This window comes from Heptranchias perlo, unplaced genomic scaffold, assembly GCF_035084215.1.
Source record: "Heptranchias perlo isolate sHepPer1 unplaced genomic scaffold, sHepPer1.hap1 HAP1_SCAFFOLD_594, whole genome shotgun sequence".
Classification (NCBI taxonomy): domain Eukaryota; kingdom Metazoa; phylum Chordata; class Chondrichthyes; order Hexanchiformes; family Hexanchidae; genus Heptranchias; species Heptranchias perlo.
In genome coordinates this window covers 77959-90420 of record NW_027139617.1, presented here as the reverse complement: position 1 = coordinate 90420, position 12462 = coordinate 77959, and the positions used below count along the sequence as shown (strand labels likewise).

The 12462-nt window shown below is 59.6% G+C and overlaps 1 protein-coding gene across 1 annotated transcript in view; it reads left to right on the top strand.

Moving 5' to 3' along the window:
* Positions 1-12462, top strand: part of kcp (kielin cysteine rich BMP regulator) — a gene marked incomplete at its 5' end in the record, with an annotated part of 133848 nt that overhangs the window by 43504 nt on the left and 77882 nt on the right. The window contains 8 exons of the mRNA XM_067980480.1: positions 1281-1360; positions 1945-2030; positions 2593-2683; positions 4746-4845; positions 8541-8626; positions 9619-9712; positions 11359-11511; positions 12282-12388. Coding sequence (XP_067836581.1) covers positions 1281-1360; positions 1945-2030; positions 2593-2683; positions 4746-4845; positions 8541-8626; positions 9619-9712; positions 11359-11511; positions 12282-12388 — 797 coding nt within the window. The remainder of the gene's footprint in view (positions 1-1280; positions 1361-1944; positions 2031-2592; positions 2684-4745; positions 4846-8540; positions 8627-9618; positions 9713-11358; positions 11512-12281; positions 12389-12462) is intronic.

Below are 12462 nucleotides of genomic sequence, written 5' to 3'. Positions count from 1 at the left end.
GTCCCCGCCCCTCCGACCCGCCCCTCCGACCCGCCCCGCCGGTCCCCGCCCCTCCGACCCGCCCCTCCGACCCGCCCCTCCGACCCGCCCTGCCGGTCCCCGCCCCTCCGACCCGCCCTGCCGGTCCCCGCCCCTCCGACCCGCCCCTCCGACCCGCCCCTCCGACCCGCCCTGCCGGTCCCCGCCCCTCAGACCCGCCCCGCCGGTCCCCGCCCCTCAGACCCGCCCCGCCGGTCCCCGCCCCTCAGACCCGCCCCGCTGGTCCCCGCCCCTCCGACCCGCCCCGCCGGTCCCCGCCCCTCAGACCCGCCCCGCCGGTCCCCGCCCCTCCGACCCACCCCGCCGGTCCCCGCCCCTCAGACCCGCCCCTCCGACCCGCCCCGCCGGTCCCCGCCCCTCCGACCCGCCCCGCCGGTCCCCGCCCCTCAGACCCGCCCCGCCGGTCCCCGCCCCTCAGACCCGCCCCGCCGGTCCCCGCCCCTCCGACCCGCCCCGCCGGTCCCCGCCCCTCCGACCCGCCCCGCCGGTCCCCGCCCCTCCGACCCGCCCCGCCGGTCCCCGCCCCTCCGACCCGCCCCGCCGGTCCCCGCCCCTCCGACCCGCCCCGCCGGTCCCCGCCCCTCCGACCCGCCCCGCCGGTCCCCGCCCCTCCGACCCGCCCCGCCGGTCCCCGCCCCTCCGACCCGCCCCGCCGGTCCCCGCCCCTCCGACCCGCCCCTCCGACCCGCCCCGCCGGTCCCCGCCCCTCAGACCCGCCCCGCCGGTCCCCGCCCCTCCGACCCGCCCCGCCGGTCCCCGCCCCTCAGACCCGCCCCGCCGGTCCCCACCCCTCAGACCCGCCCCGCCGGTCCCCGCCCCTCAGACCCGCCCCGCCGGTCCCCGCCCCTCAGACCCGCCCCGCCGGTCCCCGCCCCTCCGACCCGCCCCGCCGGTCCCCGCCCCTCCGACCCGCCCCGCCGGTCCCCGCCCCTCCGACCCGCCCCGCCGGTCCCCGCCCCTCCGACCCGCCCCGCCGGTCCCCGCCCCGCCCCTCCGACCCGCCCCGCCGGTCCCCGCCCCTCCGACCCGCCCCGCCGGTCCCCGCCCCGCCCCTCCGACCCGCCCCTCCGACCCGCCCCTCAGACCCGCCCTGCCGGTCCCCGCCCCTCCGACCCGCCCCGCCGGTCCCCGCCCCGCCCCTCCGACCCGCCCCTCCGACCCGCCCTGCCGGTCCCAGTATTAACTCTGGGATGGCACAAGCTGTGAGTAACTCTGATGGTTGTCTCTCTCACTCTCTGCAGATTGTTCCATCAATGGACAGGAATATCTGAATGGGGAGAAGGTACCCAATGGCGATCCCTGTGCAGACTGCAACTGTCTGGTAAGAGGTCTCCTTATTAAAGAACCCCAGGACTCTCTGACTTTACTGTTACTTAGATCATTGTTTCAATCTGAGTTTGTACTGCTTCAAATGAGGGACACTAGCATTCGGAATCCAGGACAGCACAGAGATACAGAGTAAAGCTCCCTCTACACTGTCCCGTCAAACACTCCCAGGGTCAGGTACAGGGTTAGATACAGAGTAAAGCTCCCTCTACACTGTCCCGTCAAACACTCCCAGGGTCAGGTACAGGGTTAGATACAGAGTAAAGCTCCCTCTACACTGTCCCGTCAAACACTCCCAGGGCAGGTACAGCACGGGTTAGATACAGAGTAAAGCTCCCTCTACACTGTCCCGTCAAACACTCCCAGGGTCAGGTACAGGGTTCGATACAGAGTAAAGCTCCCTCTACACTGTCCCATCAAACACTCCCAGGGTCAGGTACAGGGTTCGATACAGAGTAAAGCTCCCTCTACACTGTCCCGTCTCCCTGTCTGAATATGAGGGGTGTGTTGCGGGGAGGGAGCGAGTCTGTAGGAGATGCAGAGTCTGTCTAACCTGTAGATGTTCCTGTTTTTCCCCAGGAAGGAGATGTTCACTGTGCCCCAGTGTCCTGTCAGCCTGCAGCCTGCAGTGACCCTGTGCAGTATCCGGGAGAATGCTGTCCCAGGTACTCTGCTCACACACCGATTGTTTCCCACAGAATGTGTACGAGGGAGGGGGGAGGGATGGTCTCAGGGTCAGGAATCTGAGAGCTCGGCTCAGTCCCACTCCCGGTCTGTGATTCAGTCTCACTCCCGGTCTGTGATTCAGTCTCACTCTCGGTCTGTGATTCAGTCTCACTCCCGGTCTGTGATTCAGTCTCACTCCCGGTCTGTGATTCAGTCTCACTCCCGGTCTGTGATTCAGTCTCACTCCCGGTCTGTGATTCAGTCCCACTCCCGGTCTGTGTGGCTCCTGGTGTCTTACTTTGGAGGACGGGCAGGCTGCACTTTGTCGAAACCCTGAGGGTTGAGACTGGGGCTGAAGGTTAATTTCCAGATTCTCGACACCCTCCTGTGGAACGTGTAGCAACCCCTGAGTCCCGGGAGGTGTGCTGGGCCTCTCCACCCGTGTAGCGTGCATTCCCAGTCCGTCTTGCGGAGGGCTATATGGGGGAGGGATGGTCTCAGGGCCAGGTATCTGAGAGCTCAGAGGGTGCTCATCACTCACCTGTTTCTCTTCCCTGGTAGGTGTGAGGAATGTGAGTACCAATCTCGGACCTTCGCTGATGGACAGACCTTCAACCCTCCATCCAGTCCCTGCCTGAGCTGCCGGTGTGAGGTCAGTGCAGGTCCCCGACACCGTCTCACTGCTCCAGACTCACCGTTAAAGGGGAAACAGCAGGAGGAAAGAATCACCCTCATGTCTCAGGCTCAGTCCCCCTCCCCCAACCCCCCACCCCCTCCCCTCCCCTTTTCCCCCTCACTCCCCTCTTCCCCCTCCCCCCCAAACCCCTCCCCTCCTCCCCCTCCACCCTCCTTACCCCTTCACTCCCGATCCCCCTCACACTCACTCCCCTCCTCCTCTCCTCTTCCCTCCCCTCAACCCCTCCTCCTGCCATCCGGCCCTTCACCCTCCTCCTCTTCCCTCCCCTCATCCCCTCCTCCTCCCCCTCATCCCCCTCCCTCCTCTCTCCCTCACCCCCCTCCCTCCTCTCCCCCTCATCCCCCTCCCTCCTTTCACCCTCATCCGCTTCCCTCCTCTCCCCCTCATCCCCCTCCCCCCTCCACACCTCCCCCCCTCTGTGGACCCTGGACCCAGGCAGTGAGGCCCAGTGTGAGTGGGTGCTTTTAGATTTAAGCCTTTAAATGACAATCAGGAAAAGGAGGCTACAGACCTGGTGACATCACACCCACCGCATTACAATATTATTTCAAGCATGCAAATTATGTTAAGAACATGAGAAATAGGAGCAGGAGTCGGCCATACGGCCCCTCGAGCCTGCTCCGCCATTCAGATCATGGCTGATCTTCAACCTCAAATCCACTTTCCCGTCTGATCCCCAGATCCCTTGATTCTCCCGAGTCCAAAAATCGATCGATCTCAGTCTTGACTGTGCTCATGTTCTCATCCTCCCTGCTTCTCCGTTCCTACAGTTCCCCACACCCTCTGTTCCTCTGTCTCTGGCCACCCCCTTCACCACACCATTGGTGGCCGTGCCATCAGACTCTCTATCTGTATGTTCCAATGTTGGGGTACTGGGGGAATGGGAGACCCTCGGTCTGTATGATCCAATGTTGGGGTACTGGGGGAATGGGAGACCCTCGGTCTGCATGATTCAGTGTTGGGGTACTGGGGGAATGGGAGACCCTCGGTCTGTATGATTCAGTGTTGGGGTACTGGGGGAATGGGAGACCCTCGGTCTGTATGATCCAATGTTGGGGAACTGGGGGAATGGGAGACCCTCGGTCTGCATGATCCAGGGTTGGGGTATTGGGGGAATGGGAGACCCTCGGTCTGTATGATTCAGTGTTGGGGTACTGGGGGAATGGGAGACCCTCGGTCTGTATGATCCAATGTTGGGGTACTGGGGGAATGGGAGACCCTCGGTCTGCATGATCCAGGGTTGGGGTACTGGGGGAATGGGAGACCCTCGGTCTGTATATTCCAGGGTTGGGGTACTGGGGGATGGGAGACACTCGGTCTGTATATTCCAGTGTTGGGGTACTGGGGGAATGGGAGACCCTCTGTCTATGATCCAGGGTTCGGGTACTGGGGGAATGGGAGACCCTCGGTCTGTATGATCCAGGGTTGGGGTACTGGGGGAATGGGAGACCCTCGGTCTGTATGATCCAGGGTTGGGGTACTGGGGGAATGGGAGACCCTCTGTCTATAATCCAGGGTTGGGGTACTGGGAGAATGGGAGACCCTCGGTCTGTATGATCCAGGGTTGGGGTACTGGGGGAATGGGAGACCCTCTGTCTATGATCCAGGGTTGGGGTACTGGGGGAATGGGAGACCCTCGGTCTGTATGATCCAGGGTTGGGGTACTGGGGGAATGGGAGACCCTCGGTCTGTATGATCCAGGGTTGGGGTACTGGGGGAATGGGAGACCCTCTGTCTATAATCCAGGGTTGGGGTACTGGGGGAATGGGAGACCCTCGGTCTGTATGATCCAGGGTTGGGGTACTGGGGAAAGGGAGACCCTCGGTTTATGCTTCAGTGTTGGGGTACTGGAGGTGCTGCCAGATCAATTGGGAATAATTGGGGTTTGGTTTCTATGTGACCTTGTGATATTTAGGGTGTAATGGGGACATGGATGGGGATTGGCCGTTACACCTCATTGCTTCAGTTGTTGAGAATGGTCCAGTATTGTTGATGTTGTTATTGTCTTACCTGATAGGCTGGCAAAGTGTCATGTGACCGAATGGACTGGAATTGTCCGCCTGTTCGCTGCAGTCATCCAGCCAATCCGGTGGGTCAGTGCTGCCCATCATGTGACAGTGAGTAACCATGGCAATCTGCAAATTTCATGCTGGTCAACCCAGTGAATGGGGCGTGAAAGGGACAGAAGAATCAATATTAAATATCACTGTGCGCTGGAGAATGAACACCCAACCAGACCCAGAAACACAGCCCAATACACAACCCAAATACACCCAACCAGACCCAGAAACACAGCCCAATACACAACCCAAATACACCCAACCAGACCCAGAAACACAGCCCAATACACAACCCAAATACACCCAACCAGACCCAGAAACACAGCCCGATACACAACCCAAATACACCCAACCAGACCCAGAAACACAGCCCAATACACAACCCAAATACACCCAACCAGACCCAGAAACACAGCCCAATACACAACCCAAATACACCCAACCAGACCCAGAAACACAGCCCAATACACAACCCAAATACACCCAACCAGACCCAGAAACACAGCCCGATACACAACCCAAATACACCCAACCAGACCCAGAAACACAGCCCGATACACAACCCAAATACACCCAACCAGACCCAGAAACACAGCCCAATACACAACCCAAATACACCCAACCAGACCCAGAAACACAGCCCAATACACAACCCAAATACACCCAACCAGACCCAGAAACACAGCCCGATACACAACCCAAATACACCCAACCAGACCCAGAAACACAGCCCAATACACAACCCAAATACACCCAACCAGACCCAGAAACACAGCCCGATACACAACCCAAATACACCCAACCAGACCCAGAAACACAACCCAATACACAACCCAAATACACCCAACCAGACCCAGAAACACAGCCCAATACACAGCCCAAATACACCCAACCAGACCCAGAAACACAGCCCAATACACAACCCAAATACACCCAACCAGACCCAGAAACACAGCCCAATACACAACCCAAATACACCCAACCAGACCCAGAAACACAGCCCAATACACAAACCAAATACACCCAACCAGACCCAGAAACACAGCCCAATACACAGCCCAAATACACCCAACCAGACCCAGAAACACAGCCCAATACACAACCCAAATACACCCAACCAGACCCAGAAACACAGCCCAATACACAGCCCAAATACACCCAACCAGACCCAGAAACACAGCCCGATACACAACCCAAATACACCCAACCAGACCCAGAAACACAGCCCGATACACAACCCAAATACACCCAACCAGACCCAGAAACACAGCCCGATACACAACCCAAATACACCCAACCAGACCCAGAAACACAGCCCGATACACAACCCAAATACACCCAACCAGACCCAGAAACACAGCCCGATACACAACCCAAATACACCCAACCAGACCCAGAAACACAGCCCGATACACAACCCAATTACACCCAACCAGACCCAGAAACACAGCCCGATACACAACCCAAATACACCCAACCAGACCCAGAAACACAGCCCGATACACAACCCAAAGACACCCAACCAGACCCAGAAACACAGCCCCATACACAACCCAATTACACCCAACCAGACCCAGAAGCACAGCCCGATACACAACCCAAAAACACCCAACCAGACCCAGAAACACAGCCCGATACACAACCCAAATGCACCCAACCAGACCCAGAAACACAGCCCGATACACAACCCAAATACACCCAACCAGACCCAGAAAGACAGCCCGATGTACAACCCAAATACACCCAACCAGACCCAGAAACACAGCCCAATACACAACCCAAATACACCCAACCAGACCCAGAAACACAGCCCAATACACAACCCAAATACACCCAACCAGACCCAGAAACACAGCCCAATACACAACCCAAATACACCCAACAAGACCCAGAAACACAGCCCGATACACAACCCAAATACACCCAACCAGACCCAGAAACACAGCCCGATACACAACCCAAATACACCCAACCAGACCCAGAAACACAGCCCGATACACAACCCAAATACACCCAACCAGACCCAGAAACACAGCCCGATACACAACCCAAATACACCCAACCAGACCCAGAAACACAGCCCGATACACAACCCAAATACACCCAACCAGACCCAGAAACACAGCCCAATGCACAACCCAAATACACCCAACCAGACCCAGAAACTCAGCCCAATACACAACCTGTATGATCCAATGTTAGGGTCCTGGGGGAATGGGAGACCCTCGGTCTGTATGATCCAACCAGACCCAGAAACACAGCCCGATACACAACCCAAATACACCCAACCAAATCCAGAAACACAGCCCGATACACAACCCAAATACACCCAACCAGACCCAGAAACACAGCCCGATACACAACCCAAATACACCCAACCAGACCCAGAAACACAGCCCGATACACAACCCAAATACACCCAACCAGACCCAGAAACACAGCCCGATACACAACCCAAATACACCCAACCAGATCCAGAAACACAGCCCGATACACAGCCCAAATACACCCAACCAGACCCAGAAACACAGCCCCATACACAACCCAAATACACCCAACCAGACCCAGAAACACAGCCCGATACACAACCCAAATACACCCAACCTGACCCAGAAAAACAGCCCGATACACAACCCAAATACACCCAACCAGACCCAGAAACACAGCCCGATACACAACCCAAATACACCCAACCAGACCCAGAAACACAGCCCGATACACAACCCAAATACACCCAACCAGACCCAGAAACACAGCCCGATACACAACCCAAATACACCCAACCAGACCCAGAAACACAGCCCGATACACAACCCAAATACACCCAACCAGACCCAGAAACACAGCCCGATACACAACCCAAATACACCCAACCAGACCCAGAAACACAGCCCGATACACAACCCAAATACACCCAACCAGACCCAGAAACACAGCCCGATACACAACCCAAATACACCCAACCAGACCCAGAAACACAGCCCGATACACAACCCAATTACACCCAACCAGACCCAGAAACACAGCCCGATGCACAACCCAAATACACACAACCAGACCCAGAAACACAGCCCGATACACAACCCAAATACACCCAACCAGACCCAGAAACACAGCCCAACACACAACCCAAATACACCCAACCAGACCCAGAAACACAACCCATTTACACCCAACCAGACCCAGAAACACAGTCCAATACACAACCCAAATAAAAATGGGTAGATGGGTTTGTTGGATCGGGGGAGAATGTTGATAGGTGAGGTTGAGAGATCTCAGAAGACATTGTACAGGTGGGTAGAGGGATCTGGTGAGAAGGTGGGTATGTGGGATTGGCTAGTGTGAAGGGCAAGGTCTTACTGGCTCAAGTGACATTTTCTTGAACTTAAAAATTCTTCTGACCTGGATGTGCCTGCACGGGGCACTGTTTTAAGTTTGTTGCAAGAATGAAACATTTCTCTCTATGATGGAATATTTATTGCATTCTACCTTGGTGGTCACAGCACACATTGGCTTCACTTGCTTCCTGCCAGCAGTTTCTGCAGGGAATATACATTACAGGAATATGCCAATAGAATTGAAATGTTTGCCTCGTTTTCTGCCATTGTCCTTGAGTGAAGAAACCATCTTGGTGACGTTAACTCCTAGACCATGGAGTGTAAAACCCACCAATCTAACAGTGTGTAGAAATGTATGGCAGATTTGTACGATACTGTATCGAGATCAATTGTCCTTTCCCTCTCCCCGTTCAGTGTGTGAGTACGAGAGGGCGCTCGTTAACAATGGTCAGACGTTCCAGCCCGCTTACGGTGGGCCCTGCATTCAGTGTATCTGCTCCGTGAGTACACCGTCTCACTCGATGATTGTGTCTTTCTTTATATTAAAGGGATGTGATTATAACAATAAACAGGGTCCCATGGAGCATGGGGAAATGTACAGAAACCGCAAAGGGTGATTGTGTAATTACCCTTCCATGCAGACAGCGAATGCGTTAACACTCTGTGCCTGAACAGGGAGCTCTGCATTGTTGGAGGGTCAGTACTGAGGGAGTGCTGCACTGTCGGAGGGTCAGTACTGAGGGAGGGCTGCACTGTCGGAGGGTCAGTACTGAGGGAGGGCTGCACTGTCGGAGGGTCAGTACTGAGGGAGCGCTGCACTGTCGGAGGGTCAGTACTGAGGGAGCGCTGCACTGTCGGAGGGTCAGTACTGAGGGAGCGCTGCGCTGTCGGAGGGTCAGTACTGAGGGAGCGCTGCACTGTCGGAGGGTCAGTACTGAGGGAGCGCTGCACTGTCGGAGGGTCAGTACTGAGGGAGCGCTGCACTGTCGGAGGGTCAGTACTGAGGGAGCGCTGCACTGTCGGAGGGTCAGTACTGAGGGAGCGCTGCACTGTCGGAGGGTCAGTACTGAGGGAGCGCTGCACTGTCGGAGGGTCAGTACTGAGGGAGCGTTGCACTGTCGGAGGGTCAGTACTGAGGGAGCTCTGCACTGTCGGAGGGTCAGTACTGAGGGAGCGCTGCACTGTCGGAGGGTCAGTACTGAGGGAGAGCTGCACTGCCGGAGGGTCAATACTGAGGGAGCGCTGCACTGATGTGGTTTTTGAGGACGATCTTAAAGCAGAGTGGAAGATAGAGAGGTTTAGGGATAGAATTGCAGAGTTTAGGGCCGAGGCACCAATGGTGGAGCGAATGGAGTGGGGGAAGAGGCCAGAATAGGAGGAACAGAGGGTTTGGGGGTGGGGGAGGGTTGGTGGAAGTGTCGGGCTGGAGGAGGTTAGACAGAAAGTGATAGAAGAATCATGATGATGTGTCTCCGAAATGTTTGTTGCTTAGAATGGAAACGTGCGATGTCAGGAGGAGATCTGTCCACCCGTGGCCTGCACCAACCCACTCAGAGACCCAGACCAATGCTGCCCCACGTGTAAAGGTATGTGACCGTCTGATCCCTGAGTCCCGTGTTCTCCCCCCCCGAGTCCCGTGTTCTCCCCCCCCGAGTCCCGTGTTCTCCCCCCCCCGAGTCCCGTGTTCTCCCCCCCCGAGTCCCGTGTTCTCCCCCCCCCCGGGTCCCGTGTTCTCCCCCCCCGAGTCCCGTGTTCTCCCCCCCCGAGTCCCGTGTTCTCCCCCCCCGAGTCCCGTGTTCTCCCCCCCCCGAGTCCCGTGTTCTCCCCCCCCCGAGTCCCGTGTTCTCCCCCCCGAGTCCCGTGTTCTCCCCCCCCCGAGTCCCGTGTTCTCCCCCCCCCCGAGTCCCGTGTTCTCCCCCCCGAGTCCCGTGTTCTCCCCCCCGATTCCCGTGTTCTCCCCCCCCCGAGTCCCGTGTTCTCCCCCCCGAGTCCCGTGTTCTCCCCCCCCCGAGTCCCGTGTTCTCCCCCCCCCGAGTCCCGTGTTCTCCCCCCCCGAGTCCCGTGTTCTCCCCCCCGAGTCCCGTGTTCTCCCCCCCCGAGTCCCGTGTTCTCCCCCCCGAGTCCCGCGTTCTCCCCCCCGAGTCCCGTGTTCTCCCCCCCCCGAGTCCCGTGTTCTCCCCCCCCGAGTCCCGTGTTCTCCCCCCCCCGAGTCCCGTGTTCTCCCCCCCCGAGTCCCGTGTTCTCCCCCCCCCCGAGTCCCGTGTTCTCCCCCCCCCGAGTCCCGTGTTCTCCCCCCCCGAGTCCCGTGTTCTCCCCCCCCGAGTCCCGTGTTCTCCCCCCCCCCGAGTCCCGTGTTCTCCCCCCCCGCGGAGTCCCGTGTTCTCCCCCCGCCGAGTCCCGTGTTCTCCCCCCGCCGAGTCCCGTGTTCTCCCCCCGCCGAGTCCCGTGTTCTCCCCCCGCCGAGTCCCGTGTTCTCCCCACCCCGAGTCCCGTGTTTTCCTCCCCCCCTCCGAGTCCCGTGTTCTCTCCCCCACCCATTTAGTCCCGTGTTCTCTCCCCCCCCCCCGAGTCCTGTTCTCCCCCCCCCCCCGAGTCCCGTGTTCTCCCCCCGAGTCCCGTGTTCTCCCCCCCGAGTCCCGTGTTCTCCCCCCCTGAGTCCCGTGTTCTCCCCCCCCGAGTCCCGTGTTCTCCCCCCCGAGTCCCGTGTTCTCCCCCCCCGAGTCCCGTGTTCTCCCCCCCGAGTCCCGTGTTCTCCCCCCCCGAGTCCCGTGTTCTCCCCCCCCGAGTCCCGTGTTCTCCCCCCGCTGAGTCCCGTGTTCTCCCCCCCGAGTCCCGTGTTCTCCCCCCCCGAGTCCCGTGTTCTCCCCCCCCGAGTCCCGTGTTCTCCCCCCCCGAGTCCCGTGTTCTCCCCACCCCTCTGAGTCCCTTGTTCTCGCCCCCCCCCCACCCCACCACCGTGTCCGGGGAGCTTTGGGCACAGACTAGTGACCACCTGAACCCAGCAATCCAGGCCGGTTGAGCTCAGGTCCGGCGGGGGCACGGAATGCAGTCTACCTGACCTCTGGCCTGGTGAGCCATTGCCAGTGTGTCTTCACCCACAACCTGTGGTGCCCCGTGTTTGGCAGCACTTGTGTTGACAGGTAGATCGTGGCTCTCCCAATGTCTGGCGTGAGTTTGACCCCGGGTCCCGGGTCCCGACCCTCTGACATTGTGTGTGTGCTTCTTCTGACAGTGTGCGTTGTGCAGGGCCTGGAGTATGAAGATGGAGTTGACTGGGAGCTGGAGGAGACCTCATGTACAACCTGTACTTGCGTTAATGGTGACAGCGCCTGCAGACCGAGGCAGTGCCCACCTGTCACCTGCTCACATCCCACCACAACCATCGGTACGTGTCACAACCGGTCAGTGACCAGGGTCAGACTGCCAGCAGAGAGAGGGACCTTTCATCTTTCAAACGTAGGGTCACATGGTCAGGTGTAGGGTCGGGCGGAGGGTCGGGCGGAGGTCGGTGGGTCAGGCGGAGGGTCGGGTCGGGCGATGGGTCGGGCGGAGGTCGGTGGGTCGGGCGGAGGTCGGTGGGTCGGGCGGAGGTCGGTGGGTCGGGCGGAGGGTCGGGCGGAGGTCGGTGGGTCGGGCGGAGGTCGGTGGGTCAGGCAGAGGGTCGGGTCGGGCGATGGGTGGGGCGGAGGTCGGTGGGTCGGGCGGAGGTCGGTGGGTCGGGCGGAGGTCGGTGGGTCGGGCGGAGGTCGGTGGGTCGGGCAGAGGTCGGAGGGTCGGGCGGAGGGTCGGTGGGTCAGGCGGAGGGTCGATGGGTCGGGCGGAGGTCGGTGGGTCGGGCGGAGGTCGGTGGGTCGGGCAGAGGTCGGAGGGTCGGGCGGAGGGTCGGTGGGTCAGGCGGAGGTCGGTGGGTCAGGCGGAGGTCGGTGGGTCGGGCGGAGGTCGGAGGGTCGGTGGGTCGGGCGGAGGGTCGGTGGGTCAGGCGGAGGTTGGTGGGTCAGGCGGAGGTCGGGCGGAGGTCGGTGGGTCGGGCGGAGGGTCTGCTGCAGATGTTGACTTGGTTCAAAACTTACAGCAGGAGACAGATTATCACCACTTCCCTCCCCTCGAGTGCAACACAGATGTTTGATCTAATTTGCCAGAGCATTTGTTTCCTAGGCAATTGCTGTCCGTCCTGTGACAGATGTACATACAACGAGCGACAGTACAGGAACAGGCAGGAGTTCATCGATCCAGACAATCCGTGTCAGAACTGTCGCTGTCAGGTGAGGCCAGCTCCCCCGCTCTCCGACTGTCCACTGTGGACTGTGTGCATGTGTGAGAGAGGGAGGGGGGCGGG